Source organism: Solanum verrucosum, unplaced genomic scaffold (assembly GCF_900185275.1).
Source record: "Solanum verrucosum unplaced genomic scaffold, falcon-dt-bn FXZP01000198.1, whole genome shotgun sequence".
In the NCBI taxonomy this organism is placed as follows: Eukaryota; Viridiplantae; Streptophyta; class Magnoliopsida; order Solanales; family Solanaceae; genus Solanum; species Solanum verrucosum.
This window is the reverse complement of record NW_026020173.1, coordinates 2,051,898-2,073,403: the sequence shown is the minus strand read 5'-3', so window position 1 is coordinate 2,073,403 and position 21,506 is coordinate 2,051,898. Positions and strand designations below refer to the sequence as shown.

The window sequence follows — 21,506 nt, the reverse complement described above, 5'->3', positions numbered from 1 at the left end:
TTGGAAGTTTGTTAAGTGAAGGAATTGACTTTAGGAAACATGAGAGTCAGGTGCCAGATGAGATTTACGTTGGTTCCATTATCTCCAGAAGGGGTCTTTTGGTAGTAGCATGGTTGATTTGGGTCCTGAGGCTTTCAGTGCGAGTTTTAGCTGTTAGGCATTTTTGTTTTGAAATTTGGCCAAAGTTTTGACTTCGGTCAACATTCTTTATAAATGCTCATATGAGAATTATGTCAGCTCGATTAGCTCTTAGAATGCTGAGTTTAGTCTTGAATGACCTTTGGTTCGGATCCTGAGGCAATCTGGATGACTTTGTGACGTTTGGTGTTTTGTTGTTGTTTGCCTTGTAAATGTTGGCCTGAGTCAACATTCTACTGAGATGACTTCTGTTGGTTGTTTCGTCGATTTTGTTGAGTCGAAAATGTCGGTCCAGATAGGGTAGCATTCTCAATTTGCATTCAATGGACCCCAGATGAATCTCAAGGGTCCATTCAAAGCTTAGGGCATTTTGCTCCAATAGCAGTTGCTGGTGCGACGCTTTAGCGGCCCTTTACTACTTTAGCGGTAGCTGCTTAAGCTGTCTGGATGCCTCTTTAAAGGAAGGGCCTCAAGGAGCGCAGACCACTTTAACGGCCAGCTGACCTCTTTTGCGGTAGCCACTTAAGTGGCCAGGGCATCTCTTTGACGGTAGGAGCCCCTTGGAGTTGGGCCGTTGTAGCGGCCAGCTTACCACGTGTCACACCCCTTTTTTTTTCCTCAAAATTAATTCAATTTAAGTTTTGAAAGAAAAAGAGTTTCTCCAATTAAAGTGACATTTTTGAAAAGGGATTATTTTATTATTCAGAGTCGCCACTTGGAATTGAGTTTTGATGTTCTAAGTCACCTTATTATTTAAACCCCTAATCAAAAGGAAATTTGACTCTTTGTTTTTATTGGTCTGCGAGAATAAAGATCGGGTAAGGAATTCTGTTGACCAAGGGGAAGGTATTAGGCACCCCTCGAGTCCCGTGGTTCTAGCACGGTCGCTTCATTGACTATATATGACTTAAATTAATTTTCAGATATTGTATTATTAACTTAACAATAAAAGTTATTTACCTCATTATTTGGTTTATTTTAAACCTATTCATATTATATTAATATATTTTTGTTAATTAAAAAAGAATGTATATCACATAAATTTATTCAAACATAATAAAGTAAAGTTAATAGATGGATATTTACAAATCTTGATTTGTCTTGTAATTTCTTTTCTTCTCCTTTTCTTTTTCATGTATTTGTATTTTTTTATTTTTTTATTTGTGGATAGAAAACATATAGGTATCTAATTGCTAGGAATTAGAATTTGTGTAGGATTGAGATTTTTTTTTGAGTTTGAGTATTTTAGGATTGTATTTTTTTTTAGTTAGATTTAAAAATAGAAATAAAATTTTATGTGATCTGGAATTAGTTTAGCAAAAAATTCTAAATAGATTAGGACTATGTTTTAGAAAGATTTTTTCCTTCTTGATTTTTAATTTTTGTTTTCCTTACTTTTTTTTTTTCTTTACGTTTTGGTTTTATCAATTTTTTTATTTTTTTAAAAAAAAAATTTGTTTTGTCTCTTTGTATTATATTTATTTTTTTTACGTTTTTTTTTTCTACTTTATCCTTATATTTATTTTATTTTTTTTTATATATTTTTTTTTATTCTTTTTTGGACACTCTGTTTCTCGTCTTCTTCTTCTTCTTTTTCTTGTTGTTTATTTTATTTTATTGTTTTTAATCATCTTACGTTTTCTGTTTCATTTTTTCTTTATTATTATTTTTTCAGTTTACGTATGTTCTGTTTATATTTTTATATTTTTTTTTTCTACTTTTCCATGATATATACGACTATTATTATTTTTTAGACTAGATAAATTTGAAAGATTAAAACAAAATACGTTAAATTCAAAAGCTTTCTTTATTAAACTTTAAACATAAAGTGAGCTTATAATTTGTTGTAATTTTCAATTTATTTTAAATATAACCCTACTGAAATAATAATATTTAAGTATTAAAATTGGGCGTAAAATTTTTATGTTTTGGTCAAAAATTAGGTGTTCACAGTATGCCCTCTTTGCTTGGAAACATGAAGAGTTTTCATGCAAAGACGTGAACTGTGACTAATTTTTTGACCGAGACATTTATCCAAAAATGTGAAAATAAGTAAAAGAGGAGAGGTTTGACTGCGCCCTAATTTGGACAAACTATCTATCCTGAGTTAATAATCAGGTGTAGTTCATATATAGGAAGGGACAGGAGAATAATTTTAGGTAGTCGAGTGAGGTTTTGTCGAGGTTCCGGTTCGTAGCTCCAGCTGTTACATTAAAAGGAAAAATACAATAGGAGAGGAGGGAAAGATACAAGATCATATCTACTCCACTAGTACTGAGTCTTCATTTTGAATCTTCGGTTATCGCTTCACCCTCTTTGGGTAGGTACATCGATTCCGAACTTTCATCTTGATATTTGAATTTATGATCTGAAACTTATGATTTGACTTGAGTCGTTGACGCTCTTCCGCATGATATTCTTGAATGCTTGTTTTCTCAAGAAGATGATTCATGATATGTTGAGCCGTTACATGGGTTGAAAGCGACTCTAAATGTCGTTGACATCTGACATTCTTCGTTTCTCTAATCAAAAAAGGATTTTTCTTGAACTTCAAATTGGTATACTAGGTAGAAATCTGCACGCCATAAAACAAAACAAACAAACGAAACAAAATTTTTGCCCCAGTATGCACTAGGAAAATTTTGTGAGTTATTGATGAAAGCTATAAAAGTTTATACTAGGCATAATAATAATATACTTTTTTAAAATAAAGGGAGATTTGTGCCCAATATAACCAGAGGTTATTACGCCCTGTGAAGTCATAAAAATAAGATAGGAGTTATTGTGCCTACACGCAACCAGGGATTATTGTGCCCTATGAAGACATGAAAAAATAGGAGTTATTGTGCCCTAACGCAACTAGGGATTATTGTGCCCTGTGAAGACATGAAAAAATAGGGTTATTGTGCCCTATATGCAACCAGGGGTTATTGTGCCTTGTGAAGACATGAAAAAAAAAAATAGGGGTTATTGTGCCCTATATGCAACCAGGGGTTATTGTGCCCTGTGAAGACATGAAAAAATAAAATAAATAGGGGTTATTGTGCCCTATATGCAACCAGGGGTTATTGTGCCCTGTGAAGACATGAAAAAATAAAATAGGGATTATTGTGCCCTATATGCAACCAGGGTTATTGTGCCCTGTGAAGACATGAAAAATAAAATAGGGTTATTGTGCCCTATATGCCAGGGGTTATTGTGCCCTGTGAAGACATGAAAAATAAAATAGGGGTTATTGTTCCCTATATGAAAGGGGTTATTGTGCCCTGTGAAAATGAAAAATAAAATAGGGGTTATTGTACCCTATATGCAACCAGGGGTTATTGTGCCCTGTGGAGACATGAAAAAAATAAAATAGGGGTTATTGTGCCCTATATGCAACCAGGGATTATTGTACCCTGTGAAGACATAAAAATAAAATAGGGATTATTGTGCCCTATATGCAACCAGGGATTATTGTACCCTGTGAAGACATAAAAATAAAATAGGGATTATTGTGCCCTATATGCAACCAGGGGTTATTGTGCCCTGTGAAGACATGAAAAATAAAAATAGGATTATTGTGCCCTATATGCAACCAGGGATTATTGTACCCTGTGAAGACATGAAAAAAAAATAGGGGTTATTGTGCCCTTATGCAACCAGGGATTATCGTGCCCTGTGAAGACATGAAAAATAAAATAGGGGTTATATATATATATATATATATTTTTTTTTTTTTTACTTGATTTATTTTATTTTATTTTTATTTTTGTACATTTTCCAAACATAAAAGAAACAAACAAAAATAAAAATAAAATAAAATGCCCCAGATTTTATTAAGAAAAATAATCTTTTTTTTTATTGTATCATTATTATTGTGGTGCATATTATGGAGAGACAGGGATTCAAGAACTTACCTGGTGGCGTTTGACTCTCGCGAATACTTGCACGATTTTTCTTTGTACCTATTTTAAAACAAAGAATATTTTGTTAGTTTTTCTAAACGGTGGTTGGTTTGTGACTTCGAATATCTTGTGGAGTTTGACTTTGAATCTGTGTTGGTTGAAAGAATCATCATATTGACGATCGAGCGAATAGCTTGAAGATGCTTTAGAGACGGTCCTTATCTTCTCTTGAAACACTTCTTATGAACATTTTGACCCATTTCCATTTTGTGCACGTTGTGGGGTTCATCCTTTCCAAAGCAACTTTCTTGCTTTATCGATTTTCACATGGTATCGAATTTTTTGATATATTTTTTTCTCGATTGGTTCACAGCCCTAGTCAATGTTGTGCATGCCCCCAACATTCAACTGGAAATACCGTAGTCAATTTCGCTACTTTAATGATTTTCTCACTTGACGCGAGTTTATGCTGAATGAGACTCAAAGAATACCGAAGACAAGTACAAATGACACAAATGAAAGGGTTATGAAAGAAAAGTTATGTCTTTAGAAGAAGAAATAAGTAAATGTTTAAAAGGAATGAAAAGAATCTTATCTGAAAGTACGTGACCACCTTAATGAATCATGACATGCATTTGGACTGAACGTTTGATCCTTCTAAGTTGTCTGAATCTCATGAAACAATGTTGTACCTTTAAGTCTATAGCCTGACTTCTATCTTGATTGTGTGCTCATGCCAAGACGGAATGTCATCATTTGATCAATGGTGCCCTTCATGGTTTTCCACCAATAAGACATTCTTATCTCTTTCTCTCAACTTACTATCGTCTTATGGTGCCCGTGAAGGTTTTCACTCATAAGACTCTCTCATTTTTTTATTTTTTTTTTTTATTTGTAACACACCGTAGGTCACAATGTCATGTCTCAGCCCTTGGAGAATTGAAGAACATGATTATTGTTTTATTCAGTGATTAGACCGAACCCCAATGAAGGGCTGCCTACGTATCCTCTTAGGAATCAGGTCGAACGTAGTTCAATAAAACTTTTTTTTTTTTCTTTTTTTTCTTTTTTTTTCTTTTTTTTTTTGCACCAGACAAGTGGTGTTTGAAATAAAGGAGGATACATTTTTATCCTCTCATCTTGAGAATGTTAATCATGAGAGTGTCATAACAGTGTTAGGCGTAGTATCTTTTGATCGAATCTGCGTTAACAATTGTGTCGATCGCCTTTCCTCTCCATATTTGCCAGTTGCAAAGCTCCTTTTGATAGCACTTGTTTAATAACATAAGGGCCTTGCCAATTTGGGGCAAACTTCCTTTGGCCTCGTCTTGATGGGGAAGGATGCGTTTCACAACAAGTTGACCGACTTCAAAATTTCTTGGGCGTACCTTCTTGTTATAAGCTCGAGCCATCCTCTGCTGATATAATTGACCAAAGCAAATTGATGTCAACCGTTTTTCGTCTATCAGTGCTAATTGTTCTAACCTTGATTTAACCCATTCCGTGTCCTCAATTTCTGCTTCGACAATGATTCGAAGAGAAGGGATTTCAACTTCTGCGGGTATGACAGCCTCAGTTCCGTAAACCAATAAGTAAGGAGTTGCACCGACTGACGTACGAATAGTTGTGTATCCCAAGAGAGCAAATGGTAGTTTTTCATGCCACTGCTAGATCCTTGCACCATTCTCCTAAGAATCTTCTTATGTTTTTATTTGCCGCTTCAACAGCCCCATTTGCTTTGGGTCGATAAGGGGTTGAATGACGATGAACAATTTTAAATTGCTCGCAAACTTCCTTCATCAGGTGGCTGTTGAGATTCGCTGCATTGTCTGTAATAATGATTTTTGGTATGCCGAAACGACATATGATGTTTGAATGAACAAAGTCCACCACTGCTTTCTTGGTGACTGATTTGAATGTGACAGCTTCCACCCATTTGGTAAAGTAGTCGATGCAACTAAAATAAACCGATGCCCATTAGATGCTTTCGGCTCAATCGGCCCAATAACGTCCATTCCCCAAGCCACAAAAGGCCACGGAGCAGACATAGGGTGCAACTCTAAAGGAGGTGAGTGAATCAAGTCGCTATGAATTTGGCACTGATGGCACCTGCGTACAAATCGAAAGCAATCTCGCTCATGGTCAACCAATAGTACCCTGCCCGGATAATCTTTTTTGCTAGAACATAACCGTTCATGTGAGGGCCACAAACCCCTGAATGCACCTCATTCATAATTGTTTCTGCTTCTTGAATATTCACACATCGCAATAGATTCAAATCTGGAGTCCTTTTATATAAGATATCGCCACTCAAGAAGAACCCATTGGCGAGTCGCCTAATAGTTCTTTTTTTATCTCTATCGCATGTATTGGATATTCTTTAGCTTTTAAAAAACGTTTAATGTCGTGATACTAGGGCTCACCGTCTGGCTCTACTTCATTATATTGCAATAACCATGTTGATCCCTAACTTGGATTTCAACGGGTCAATATAGGTATTACCCGGGTATGGAAGCATCGAGGCTAGGGTGGCCAAAGCATCAGCTAAACTCATTGTGAAACCTGGGAATGTACCTGAATTCAATGGACTTGAATCTTTTTGATGAGGTTTCTAAACATTGTTTGTACGGCATGAGTTTAATGTCTCGAGTCTCCCATTCGCCTCGTGCTTGTCGAATGAGCAAATCGGAATCCCCTACCAAAACTCTGCACATCCAGATTTATTGCCATATTCAAATGATGCAAGCTTTGTATTCTGTTGTGTTGTTGGTAGAAAAGAATCAAAGTCGTGCTGTGGCAGGATAATGACATTCGTTTGGTGAGATAAGAACTGCCCCAATTCCTACTCCATTTTTGTTAATAGCCCCATCAAAATATAATTTCCACACATGACCATCATTAGGAATTTCTTCCTCAATAGAGTTGATTTCTTCATCAGGGAAGTATGTCCTTAGGGGCTCGTATTCATCGACCGGATTCTCTGCTAAATGATCGGCCAACGCTTGTGCTTTCATGGCGATCCGAGTGACATAAATAATATCAAATTCCGTAAGCAAAATCTGCCATTTTGCCAACCTACCTGTTGGCATGGATTTTTGAAAAATATATTTCAAAGGATCCATTCGAGATATAAGATAGGTCGTGTATGACAAAAGATAGTGTTTCAATTTTTTGGGCAACCCAAGTCAAAGCACAACAAGTCTTTTCTAACAGAGTGTACTTTGCCATAGCTTGTGAACTTTTTGCTCAATAATAAATGGCTTGTTCCTTTTTTCCCGTAATGTATGTTGTCTAAAACGCAACCAATGAATTATCCATCACTAAAAGATATAAGAATAACGGCCTATCAGACTCTGGTGGGACCAATACCGGAGGGTTGCTAATATTCCTTAATTTTGTCAAAGCCTCCTGACTCCTTGTCCATTTGATAGCAGGTCCTTTTTCAACAACTTGAATATCGGCTCACATGTGGGGTGAGTTGAGCAATGAACTGCTGATATAGTTTAAACTTCCAAAAAACTCATGACTTCAGTTTTGGTTTTTGGAGGTGGCAATTCTCGAATGGTTTATCTTAGACGGGTCCAATCATACTCTTCGACTAACTATAAAACCAAAAGTTTGCCAGATGGCACTCCAAATGCACATTTAGCTGGATTAAGCTTGAGGTTGTACTTTCTCAATCTTTCAAAGAATTTTCTTAGATCACGCACATGGTCGACTTGCGTTTAGATTTATGATGATCATCGACATATACCTCAACTTCTTTATGCATCATGTCATGGAATATGGTAGTCATAGCTCTCATGTAGGTTGTTGTTCTTCAGACCGAATGGCATGACTCTATAACAATATGTACATGGGGTGGTGAAAGCATTTTTTCTGCATCTTCTTCATCCTGAGAATTTGGTGATATCCGGCGTAACAGTCCACAAAAGATTGAATCTCGTGTTTAGCACAATTATCAACCAGGATGTGAATATTGGGTAATGGAAAATTGTCCTTTGGACTTGCTTTGTTTAAATTCTATGTAATCAACACAACTCTGATCTTTCCATCTTTCTTTGGTACTGGCACAACATTAGCCAACAGGTTGTATTGGACAACTCTGATCACATTTGCAGTCCAATTGCTTCATGATTTCCTTTTAATTTTATCGCTCATGTCTGTCTTAAACTTTCTCTGCTTTTGCTGGACAGGTGGAAAAACAAGATGTATTGGAAGTTTGTGAACTACTAAATCAGCACTTAAACCCGGCATGTCATCGTAGGACCACGCGAAGACGTTTTGTATTCAAATAAACTTGAATTATGTCGTCTCGAATGTTCTGATCAATATGAATACTTTATCTTTAATTTCTCTCACTTCTTCAGGAGTTCCTAAATTAACCGCCTCAGTTTTCACTTAAATTAGGTTTAGGCTTATTTTCAAATTGATCCATCTTTTTTATTTCTTCGTAAGCTTCATCTTCATCATATTCGTCAAACTTTGGATTCATTGTTCGAGATCAGACAACTTTTTAGGATCTAACTGTAAACTCGCATGCATGTCATATTATTAAAGTCGACATTAAGTAAAGACTCCTCCTTGTAGGGAGAGGAGTGGCTTCCCAGTTGTTGAGCTGACATTCCGGCCGATGAATTGCACATCCACTGTGACTAGTGCCTTCACCATCTGAGTCATTTTACGTCATAAAACATTTCCTTGATATTGATATTTCATCACATCATTCTGACAGAGAAGTCTGGACTCGGTTCACTCGAGATTTAACGAAAGATTGAGGCATTAGAGGGATTGGCTTCACAAATTCCAAATTTCTTTTACGATTTTTGCCCATTTTCTAATCAAATTAGTTGGATTGAAACCCAACGAATGTCTCTTGATTATCATGGATTGATGGGATCTACAATTCCTTGCAAAGCACAACCTAGTCCTTTCCGGTTCCAGCCGTTTGTACCATCTGGGACACATGTGAAGCAGATGATAGATGAGGTTGTGGTTTAGGTTTCCTACGAAAACTGATTGGACTGTTATAATCTCAAAACCTGATAGTTGAGGGATTCACAACTCTTTTGGCCTCAATGCATGGTATTGACGGAATCTCGGGTGATTGGGAGATTCTTCACCATGGACAATGATTTCCAGCTTATCATGCTCAAACTTGACCACTTGGTGCAGAGTAGACGGCACAGCTCTAGCTAGGTGGATCCATGGCCTACCCAAAAGTAGATTGTAAGAAGTGTCCATGTCTATTACTTGGAAAGTGATTCCAAACTCCACTGATCCAATTGTAACAATTAAGTATATTTCACCAAAAGTGTCCCGTTTTGCGCCATCAAATGCACGCACACAGACATCGTTAGTACGAATTCTATTCGTGTTGAGTTTCAACCTTTGTAGAGTAGAAAGAGGGCATATGTCTACACCCGATCCTCCATCGACCATGACCCTCTCATTTGACGGTTAAATGTAGTGCCTTATTATGCCCAGATCCTTCCAAAGGCAATTCATCATCAATGAAAGTGATTCTATTTACCTCAAATATTCGGTTTGGCAATCTTTTCCCAAGTGACCCACCGTGATACTTTCTGAGATATGTGCCTCATTCAAGATTCTGGTCAAAACTTCACGATGCTCTTTAGAATGTATGAGTAATGACAACAAGGATATTTGAGCGGGTGTTTTCCTCAACTGATCAATAACAAAATAATCTTGAGCTTTCATCTTTTTCAGGAACTCTTCAGCCTCCTCCTCAGTGACAGGTTTTTTAATCGGCAACTGATTTTCTTTGGCTTGTTTGTCTCTTCTTAATTCTTCTGGAGCATAACACCTCCCAGAACGATTTAATCCTTTTGTTTCATTTGTTTCTTCAACAATCTCCTTTCCCTTGTGGGTAACAATGACTTTTGTTGTAGTTCCATGGAACGGTCTTGGTGTTTGTCATCGGAAGTTGTGTTGCAATTTGTATCACAACTGGCTCTTTCACACTTTCTTGATTTTGACCAAATGTTCGAAGCTTACCAGGAATGTATAATTTTGGTCCATTCAATTGTACTTCTCTTCTTTTTACAGCTCCAGGGACATACAACACTAGTTTTCTCGAGTCTCCAAAATTTGAACTTGCACCATTCACAATTATCGGTGCCTTTTGTATGGGTTCTAAAACCATACTCGACTCTTCTTTTGAATCCCTGCTTTTCATTTTTTTTTCTACAAGTTTGCTCACAATCTTCATAAATGTCTACCATCCCCACAACATGCTCCTTATTGTGAGCAGGGAGTGGGTTATTGGGGACATTTGGCGCCTCCTCATTGCGTATCTCAATTACCTTATCCTCAATTAACTTCTCAATGACTCTTTTTAGAGTCCAACAATTCTCTGTGCTATGACCTGGAGTATTAGCGTGATACTCACATATAACAGTTGGATCAAAGCCTCTTGCATTCGGATTGACAAAATAGTGATTGACAGGTTCAACCAATCTCAATTGTACTAATTTCTGCAACAAACTCGTATATGACTCTCCAATTGGGGTAAAGTTTTATTTTCAACCTTGTTCTCTTGTATAATCCGTCTGGGGACGTGGATTATGGGGTGCCTGAAAATGTTGTTGTTGGGAGCGAGAACCATATGGGGCAGGTGCCCACCATTGTTGGTGCTGAGGAGGTAGGACATATGCTTAAGTGTTGAGAACTGTGTATTGGGATGGGTAATAATGTTGAGGAGAATTAGATTGTTCTTGTTGGACTTGAACATAAGGGTGGTTCATGCCCATTTGAACACCTCTCGATCCAGACGTCATCATGGACCCTTCCTCTTTCTTTTTTCAATTTACAAAATTACCTGACCCGCTCTGTATTGCTTGCGTGGTAGCTCTAATGGCTGTCTGGCTTACAATTTTACCCGATTTTATGCCGTTCTCTACCATTTCTCCGATCTTAATTGCTTCGGCGAAAGGTTTTCCCATTGCAGTGAGAAGGTAATGAAAATAGTCAGGTTCTTGTGCCTGGAGAAAAACATCAATCAATTCATAGTCTTTCATCGGCGGTTTGACTCTAGCCGCCTGCTCCCTCCATCTTATGGCATATTCCCTAAATCTTTCAGATGGTTTTTTCTTCATATTAGCTAGGGAATTGCGATCCAGAACGATATCGATATTGTATTGTTATTGTTGGACAAAATCTTGCACCATGTCATCCCAGACATGCCATCGAGAAATATCTTGATCGATAAACCATTCTGAGGCTACATCCGTTAGACTTTCTCCAAAGTAAGCCATAAAAAGTTCTTCTTTTCCTCCGGTTCCCCTTAGCTGATTACAAAATCTTTTCAAATGAGCCACTGGGTCGCCATGACCATTATACTTATCAAACTTTGGGATTTTGAACCCTATAGGCAAGTGAACATCTGGAAACATGCATAAGTCCTTGAACGAGACACTTTTGTGTCCTCCCAGCCCTTGCATATTCCTTATGTTTTGCTCCAAACTCCTCATTTTTCTTGCAATTTCTTCATGTTCCTCGTCCTTAGTGGTTTTTTCAACCTCGACAGGGGAACTGTATTGATGAGTGTGGTGGTAAGAGTCAGGAATTTTGAAAGTCAATTTAGGGGCTTGACCTTGGCCGTATTGATCTTTAGGTATAGGATCATCATTAGATTTTTGTACTAGTGTTGGTTGAGGAATTGCATTAGTTTGCACAGTTGGCATGAAGAGTGGATTGGTCATCATAGGTGGATTCAACTGGTGTACCGAGAAAGTTCCAGCAGTATTAGATATGTTAACGTAGGGTCCAAATCCAGGTGGATAAACCGGGTCACTTGTTGAGACTTGAATGGGGAATGGCATATTCACATTTAGGTATTCCCGAATTGAAGATGGGGGAGCCTACCCATTCATCCAAGCTTCATAAATTTCGGCCATCTGTTGTCTCAACATTTTGACCTCTTCTACAGATACTGATTCTTGTGCAACCATTTGATTTTGGACTTCGTCATTTCTCGACTCTGTTTCGTCTTTGTGTGTCATTTTTGCTTTCCCTTTTGATCTTATGTTATATTGATGAGATGCCAGCTCTCTTCATAAACCAACCACCTTTAAACTCTTTCTCTCTTATATATAAAAACAAATTTGTTAGGATTCAACACTTTGCAATATTAATTCACATGTTGTATGTTATGCACCTAAATTATTCCTATTTCTACAATGAGTTTTGGAAGACTTTTATGTTTCATCCCGGCTTTGGACGACTTGCTTATGTCTTTTAGTCCCATACTTTACTCATCTGAATATTTTGAACGCAATTTGATCGAACCTGTCAAAGGTTGCCTATGTATCATATTGAACATGAATCAGATCATTACGTATTTCCTGAAGGAGAGTTATTTAAAAAAGAAAACACAACATTTATTTAACTTAACGTGAAGACATCATTCACATCAAAATGTTCTTAAAATAAATTACCAAAACATCAAAGTACTTAAAGATTGAAATAAACTTTGACGAAATGAAAATAAAAGAAATAATAAAAAATCCTTCTCCAATATTTCTTGATCATCAATTGCCCCCTAGGCTAGAGTAGACTTTGAACAAAGCTTTTGGCAGATGTGGGGACAGTGCACGCGCATGTTGACCCAGGCTCTCATCACTCCAATGTAGATAACCACCATAAACATCAATCAAGCTCTCTGTCAGTTGAAGCACTTGTTCTTTGGCCTCCTCCATATTCTCGTGACAATTCTGCAACCATTCTTGAGTAGTACCAACCGTGTGGGCGAAATCCTTTTCATGTGCCTAAAGCTCTTCGATTTGATTATGAAGTTTTTCACGCTCCCCCATCCATTGATTTCTCTCGATCGCGACTTCTACTTGATACGATGTGAAATGCTTAGCTATGTCTATTTCTCGTCCCATCGAAGCTTTTAACTGATTTTGTAGTCTAGCCTGTGTGTGCATTAAGAGGGTCTTTTATTTCTTATACTCCTCATGTTGTTGCTCCATAGCGCCTGTGACAATGCCCAAATCCTTATGTAAGGTTCGAATGGTGGATTTATGTTCCTTTTCGGCCCTTTTCTGAATCAACCTAGCTCTCTCTTTGAATATTACATCACGTTGAGCCAACTTTTCCCTAGCATTCTTTAGGTCATTACTGAGGATATCCAGAGTAGACCTGTAATTTCTTTCCTCCTCGAGCCGAGCTTGCTTGATTCTGACTTCAATTTCCTCTTCTCGATCTCTGAGTTCTCGCGCTGATCCTTCGGGCATTACTTTGAGGGGGGGGGGGGTTGATCAAAGAACCAATGGAGGTATGAGGGGTCTACTTCTCCTTCAACACGATCGTCTACCATAGCTTTCGAGCTTAAAGTTCGACTACCACCCCAAATCTTTTGAGCTTTTGATGCTCGATCTCGATCTTCAGACGACACCTCTCATACGAAACTCTGTGTATCCTCGGCCCTAGGTAAGATTTGTCTTTGTCCTAGTTGGCGTAGCACCCGAAGGGGTATGTATGGTTGGAATCCTCGAAGGCCTGTCAGAACAAAGAATGGACGATAGGAAGACATAACAATTACCTTACTCGCAGGGAGCCAATAATAGTTCCATGTAATATCAGATGCAGTTAATTTAAGAAGATAATGTCTCCACGCTTTGGCACCTTTTGGCAATTTGTCTACTAATTCCTTCATCCTGTCTGGGTGGCTCAAAATATAATTCGTCCATTCAGATTTGAAATCAATCGCAAAACGATGGCGATACAAGTGCTCCAGAAACCACATTTGCAATAGAATGCTACAACTTTCAAAAAGTCTTCCCCTTCCCTACATTTAGTCAAAGCACGATAAATGTCAGCCAACATCATTGGCAAGATAGTGGATTTCTTTTTCTTCATCATAACAACGACTATTCCCGACAGACAAATACTGATTTTTTTATCTCTCCTTGGAAAAACCATGGTTCCCAAAAATGCCACCATGAATGCTTCGCCCTGTCAAGGCGGAAGCTGCGGGTTCGAGCCCCGTCAGTCCCGACGGATCCAATAAATATATCAAAAAATCTCTCCCTTTTTCTGAAGGGGACCGGGGGAAGAATTCCATTGTCAAAGCAAAGGGGAAATCCTTATTTCTTTTTTCTTTCCTTTTGGTAGGAGAAAGACATATGCGGTTGGATTAGTACAATTATTGGTAGCATTATAGTCAGTATTCCAAGAAATGCTGGCTTTTTCGATTGCCCCCGATGCATGTAATGGAATCGAGTACTATACTTTTTTGAGGCGCGCATGTCTATACTTTTCCCAGGTAGGGAGGTGTTACCCATTTTTAAGTTGCTTCCCGTAGTATGAAAATCCTTCTTTCTTTCCATATCTTGAGTATAGAAATTCCAAGGAAACCAACCCATTATCGAAACACTCCTTATGAGGATGGATGATGTGCATTTGTTCTAAAAATTTGTTCCCGCTGACGCTTCTTGGGGCTATGAGTGTTTTGCTTCGGAGATTTTTGTCTAACCCTATGAAACCACCCAACTCCTCTAATGTATACGTCAACTCAAAATCGCTAAAGCGAAACACATTGCTTGTAGAATCCCAAAACGGGATCAAAGCCTCGATCAAATCTCTGTCAGGACTAAATCTCATGATATCTGTGAGGAAACCAAGACGTTTGAATATCTCAGTTCGCCTAAACTCATGCATATCGTTCCACCAAGCCATGAGTAGTAGTGGGGTTTTATCCGTGATCATGAACTTTGGGGTATCATTGACCATTTCGACTGCTTCATCCCTTGGTCTTTTATCACATCTCATAGATCTCATGATTACCTGATTAGGAAAAGAAACTCGCGATTTAAACCAAATTTAACTTATGAAATTTTGATCATTCGAAATCATTTGTCGGAGTAGTTAAAAGAAAAAAATAAATATGAAAAATGACTCAGAATGCCTAAAGTGGTCATTCTTTTGGAAACGACTTTTGTTGACCTTTCTTAGGGGAAGCTTAGGTTGTTTTTCGGAGAGAATGACCGGATAAAGAGATAATTTTGACAAGTGAATCATGAAGAAGAGAAAGAAATAAAAAAAGGTGGACATGCACTATTTGAAACAAATTTGAAGACATACATACATATACATATATATATATATATATATATATATATATATATATATATAATAAAACAAATTTTATGTGTACATGCACTATTATTTTATTTTATTTTGTAAACACTTGATGTTTTGATAAAAGCGAGAATACAATTGAGGGTTATATATATATATATATATATATATATATATATATATATATATATATATTATTTTCAATTTGTTTATCTCGAATCATTTGCTGAAAGTAGGTAAAAATAGACATTTCTTCTTTTAGTCAATTATCTAAACTTGGTCAACATTTGTTATAGTCTTCCACATGATGCAACAAGTAGCACAAAAATGTACATGATGGTCTCAAGAAAGGTACCTGTCCTAGACAAACCCGGCCCCCATGCCGAGTCTTGCTAAGTTAAATGCACATGATGCAAATAAAGCGGAACCTAGTAAGGATATCATGTCTGAAGGTTTCAGTTCTACTAAGGTTGAACTTGTGGAGAAAGGTATCTAGACTGACTGTAAAACGAGCGGACAACTCGAGTTAGGGAGTAGCAACGTACCGGTAACAGCGCTTTCCGACTTTGTTCATGGGTGCTCCCCATTCTAAACATGTGTGACTAAAAATCCTTCACCATGGACCGAAGATCCACTGGCTATCTTGACAGAAGTGGGGTGCGCAGTTGCAATTCCCATAATGGTATTATAGAAGACTCAAAGGGTGCGCGAGAGAAGACAATTATAATGCAATTCAAATAATATTAAAATAGTAAAAAAGCAAACAATTAGCACATTCAGCCAACAATTACAATATCCAAAACATAAATGAAGAAATAAATGAATAAATTCATACCCAAGTCAATATTTACCAGCTCGAATTCTGGTTATCCCCAACAGAGTCGTCATCTGTCACACCCCTTATTTTTCCTCAAAATTTAAATGTATGTTTTGAAAGAAAAAAAGTGTTTCCAACTAAAGTGACATTTTGAAAAGAGATTATTTTATTATTCAGAGTCGCCACTTGGAATTGAGTTTTGGTGTTCCAAGTCACCTTATTATTTAAACCCCTCATCGAAAGGAATTTTAACTCTTTATTTTTATTGGTCTGCGAACTAGAAATTCGGGTAAGGAATTCTATTTACTAAGGGGAAGGTGTTAGGCACCCCTCGAGTCCCGTGGTTCTAGCACGGTCGCTTTATTGATTATATATATGACTTAAATTAATTTTTGAATATTATATTATTAACTTAATAAAAATGTTATTTACCCTCATTCTTTGATTTATTTTAAACCTATTTAAGACTACTTTATTTTATTAATATATGTTCATTAATTAAAAATATGGATATCACATAAATTTATTTAAACATAATAGTAAAATAAAGTTAAGAGATGGATATTTACAAATCTTGAAATGTCCTGTAATTTCTTTTCTTCTCCTTTTTTCATGTATTTGTATTTTTTTTATTGTGGATAGAAAATATGTAGGTATCTAATTGCTAGGAATTAGAATTTGTGTAGGATTGAGATTTTTTGAGTTTGAGTATTTTAGGATTGTATTTTGTAGTTAGATTTAGAATAGAAATAAAATTTTATATGATTTGTAATTAGTTTTAGCAAGAAATTCTAAATAGATTAAGACTATTTTTAGAAAGATTTTTCCTTTTTATTTTTAATTTCTTTTTTTTTTGTTTTTTGTTTGCACGTCTTTTTCCTTACTTTTTTTTTCCTTTTTTACATTTTTTTTTGGTATTATTAATTTATATTTTTATTTATTTTATTTTATTTTTCATTCTGTCTCTTCGTATTTCTTTTTTTTTTTTTTTTTTTTTTTTTTTTTACGTTTTTTTTTTTCTATTTCCTTCTACTTTATCCTTTATTTTAATATTTTAATTCTTTTTTGGACATTCTGTTTCTCTTCTTCTTCTTTTATTTTGTTTTTCTTTACTGGTTTGCTAATCAATCTTCCTCATTTTTTATTTTATTTTTTACCATATAGCCCTTAATAATAGTCATACCTCTTAATTATATACCTTAACAATTCGAATTAAAGCGATAATCATCTTACTCTTATTATAAAGACAAATTATTTTTAATATATTAAAAAGACTAAAACATAGTCCACAAAAACTTTTCTGAATCACTAATCAATTAAATTAAACTATTATCTTCTAATCACATCGATTAATAATCAATTTAAGTAATGAGCATGCGATTAAATATATGAAATTAATATCTAATTATCACAAACAAAACACACTTATGTCTTCTTAAATTACGGAAAAAATAACATGAAGCTAAAAACAAAAACATGAAACATTGTTCAAGAAAAAATTGAGAAATTCATGGGATACATATTTTTTTTTCATGATTCTACAAAAAGGATTAAACATATAGTTTACATGAAAAAAATTCAAAATAAAAAAAATATATAAATAGGCTAAGGCAAGAACGCACCTTCAAATTGTTTTTGACTAAACAATGAAGAATAACGTGAAATCTACAGATTTCCAAAGTTTAGCAAGGCTAACTTTAAGATCCACAAACTTGGAACCACGAACAAAATCTCCAACTCTAGACTTAATTCTCAAAAGAAAACTCACTTTTCTTCTCTTTGCTTTTGCTCTAGTTTTTTTTTTCTCGCCTGTGTGTATGCGTGTATTCTCCCTTTAATCTCTTTACTAAGCGTGTTTTTATAATATTTTAGGTGTGAGTCTGGTGCTAACTTAAAGGAACGTTAAAGAGTGGGGAGTTTAGTTTGAAATCTAGTTGAAAATTTTAGGGTTGAGATAAAGGAATGAAATAAAAAATAGTAATATAATATTAACAAAATAAATAATAAATAATAATAAAACAAACAAAAAGAAAAGAAAGAACGAAGAGAAAAGAAAGAAAAGAAAAGAAAAGAAAATTAATAATAATAAACAAAAAGAAACGTGTAAAATAAATGAGAAAAGATCGTGCAAGAGGCAAAAAAACAAAAAAAAAACTACATGGGAGGAGGATTTTTAAGAAATAAGTTAAGGAAGTTGGGGGTAATTAGGATAAAGGTAAGGTAATTTACAATTGTTTGGACTCTTCTTTTTATCTTTTTTTTTCTAATTTTTCTTAAGATATACAATTATTTTTTTTAGACTAGTTAAAAGTTAAAGGATTAAAACAAATATATTAAACTCACAAGCTTTCTTTATTAAACTTTAAACGTAAAGTGAGCTTATAATCTGTTGTAATTTTCAGATTTATATTTTCATTTATTTTAAATATAACCCTACTGAAATTATAATATTTAAGTATTAAAATTGGTGTAAAATCTTGATGTTTTGATAAAAATTAGGTGTTCACACCAACTGCTTGAACAAAAATGTCACATGTACCTTTAGAAATCTAGTTATCTCTTATCACATCCATAAAATCTTTTCTTAATGTCCAAATTTTCAGAAATCTGAAAGGTTTGGATATTAGTTCAGAAGTAACTCTTTTACAAGTCATCAAAAGAGGGACATGATCCGATCCAGTTCTAGCAAGATGCTGCAAATCCACCCTTCCCATCAATTCTTGCAAAGACTGATTGACCACAACCCTATCCAGCCTCTTAAATATACATTCTGAATCTATCATTCCATTCCACCATGTAAACAGACTCCCAACGAAAGATACATCTTCCAACTCACAAGAATTTATGCAAAAAGAAAAATCCTCATATTCTTGAGGGTATACAGGAAGGCATCCAATCTTCTCCTCCTCACTCAAAATAACATTAAAATCACCTCATACCAACCAAGGCATCGAGTAGTTATCATACAAAGCATATAGGTCATCCCACAACATCAATCTTTCAGCTGCACTGCATTTAGCATAAATAATAGTAACTAAAAATTGCCTCCCATCTGCTAGAGTAAGTTGAAGAGATAATTGCTGCTTGGAATCAGAGACAACCCCAACCTGAATTTGATCATTTATAAATATCCAAATTTGACCATTGGCATTATAGTTGACATATTGCATCCCCAATCTCCTCTTATACTTTTGAATTTGTCTTACATCTTGGAATGGTTCCAATAATGCAATCAAAAACAACTTATGGTGTATATGAAGCATTTGAACTCTATGAAAAGCATTTTGAGTTCTCACAGACCTTATATTCCAAAATAAAGATTTTTGTATCATTTACTAACGGATTTAGCCACCCTTTTATCCTGTACCCTCGTTGGCTTAGATGAAATTTCCCCTTTAGCACCTTTATCATTTTTACTCTTCCCTTTCATGCTCTTGTTGATTGCCTATGGAGAAAGCTCATCATCTTTACAAAGTTGTACCTCACTACTGATGAGTCCACGATTTGGACTCATTTAAGGCTTGTTTTTTTTTTATAGAATTAGTGTACTCAAATGCATATTTTGTTTCAATATCTGATGTAAACCCTTAAGTTTCAGGTATTTAAATTGAGAGACAAAGCATGGACGCTAACGAGCAAAAAAAGGGAACAAAGTGGCTGAAAAAAGGAAGAAAAGATGGCTTGACAATCGCCTAATCCATTAGGCGAGTCGCCGAAAGTCCTACAATCTCGCCTTTTGTTCCAGTGTGCTGAGCTTTGAAGGGAAAGATCACGTTGGCGATGAAATGGAGCAGTCGGCGTGTCGCCGAGCAGTTTCGCGAAGTAGTACTATACCGCCCAATGATCTAGAACGCGAAGATGCTGAAGGCAAGAGTTGAAAGGTGATGAAGCAGACCAAAGGGCGGATCACCGAATGCATTGGTAATTCTCACTAACGTCATCCAAAGATCCCGCAGAGCACATTTTCTGAAAACTATAAATACTAGTTCAGTTTTTATTCTTAGTAGCGAGTTTTACCTTGTTTTACCTGGTCTTTAGATTATCAAGTTTTAGACAAAATTTTGGAGATAATTTCTCTAAGTTTTGGAGAGGGTTTAAAAGAACTTGGAGCTTTCAAGGGTTTCATTTTCAAGAAATTGGACTTAGGTCTCTTGGATTCCTCACTTTTGGCTTGTTTTAAGAATTAATCTTGCATACCCATTGATGGAAAATGATATTGGTAGACGTCTTTATCTCTTTTACATACGTAGCTAAAACCCCAATTCTTGGGGTGTGATTTTGTGAATATGGGTTAGTTAGTTATTGGGTCTTGCTTGTTGATAGTCTATTTGTAGTTTAAATGTGATTTCGTTTAGTGGTTATGGATGAACTTAATGAGGTTGTAGTTGCAAATATAATATCATATATGAGTTTTCGGCTTGCTCGAGAGAGAGGTCGTAAAACTAAGACCACTAAATTGATGACCAGTGCGAGTGGGTCGACATGAGGTTCAGCTCGAGAGAGTGAACCCTAGTCCCATGTCCACATACTCAACTCGAGAGAGTGAGTGGGTTAAGGCGGAGGTTGTTCTTCATGCGGCAAGTGGGTGTTTGAGAGGAACGCATTTGAAACGGGGTAAGTTGATCGAGAAAGAGCTTAATCCCCCTTAAAGTCTAGCCTAGTCATAATTGCTATACGAGTTCTCTATCAAAAACATGTACCCAATGATTTAGTCTATCCCGTATTCCATTCACATCCCAAGAATCCCACTTTCATTTCTTAGATCTCTTTGTTAATTTTGCAGATTTTACTTACTTGTGACAAAAACCCCATTTGATATTTGACGCTTGCGTCACCTTTTTTAAATTTGTTATGTTCTCATTCGCCAAAGTCTTTAGCTACGGTTAGCTTTAGGACTTTCGTACTTAACCACTAATTTTCACGCCCACTCCCTTGGTTGGGTTACTAAACTATTGTATGATCGCAGACACTTGCATAAGAAGTTGTGTCTTGATTACGCAAACATCAAAATGGCGCCGCTGCCGGGGAGTGGTGTTACGTGAAAGTTTTTAGTTTAAGACAAATTTTATTTTTAATAATCGTAGTTACTAATCTTATTTTTAGTTTTATTTTTCTTTGAATTTGTTAATGTAGGTAGGTTCCCTGAGAATGGATGAGGGAAATTGTGGCAACTCGACTGAGATGAAGCAAGAAGTCGAGAGGGACTTCACATTACCCGCACTGGTTACTCAGCTGAACGAGTTGGCCACCAAAATAACAGAGGTGGAAAACCAGTGCAACAGTCAACGGAGGTACATACCTCCTTACGAGAGGAAGTAGTCTAGAGACAGGGAGAACAATCGTATCGAGGACACACTCCAAATCATTCTCCCAAAGATCACCAAACATGATCAAATGTTGGAAGAGATGAAGGAGAGTATTGAAGTGTTGAATCAAATGGTTGGTTCTCACTCTAGATCGATCCAGCTGATTAGGACACTCCTCAATTATGCGGTGCCTCCTCTTCACTCAAATGAACTATTGGGGTTACCTAGTAACACTAGGGCCAACCCAACCAA

At 36.1% G+C, this 21,506-nt stretch overlaps 2 protein-coding genes across 2 annotated transcripts in view; both read right to left on the bottom strand.

The window, feature by feature from the left end:
• The window catches only part of LOC125828795 (chloride channel protein CLC-c-like), a 1,181,495-nt gene that overhangs the window by 1,140,158 nt on the left and 19,831 nt on the right, over nt 1–21,506 (bottom strand). The gene's annotated exons all lie outside the window — the stretch shown is intronic.
• Nucleotides 14,328–14,831, bottom strand: LOC125828824 (uncharacterized). Its single transcript, XM_049508149.1, has one exon. The coding sequence runs from the start codon at nt 14,829–14,831 to the stop codon at nt 14,328–14,330; it is 504 nt and encodes a 167-aa protein (XP_049364106.1).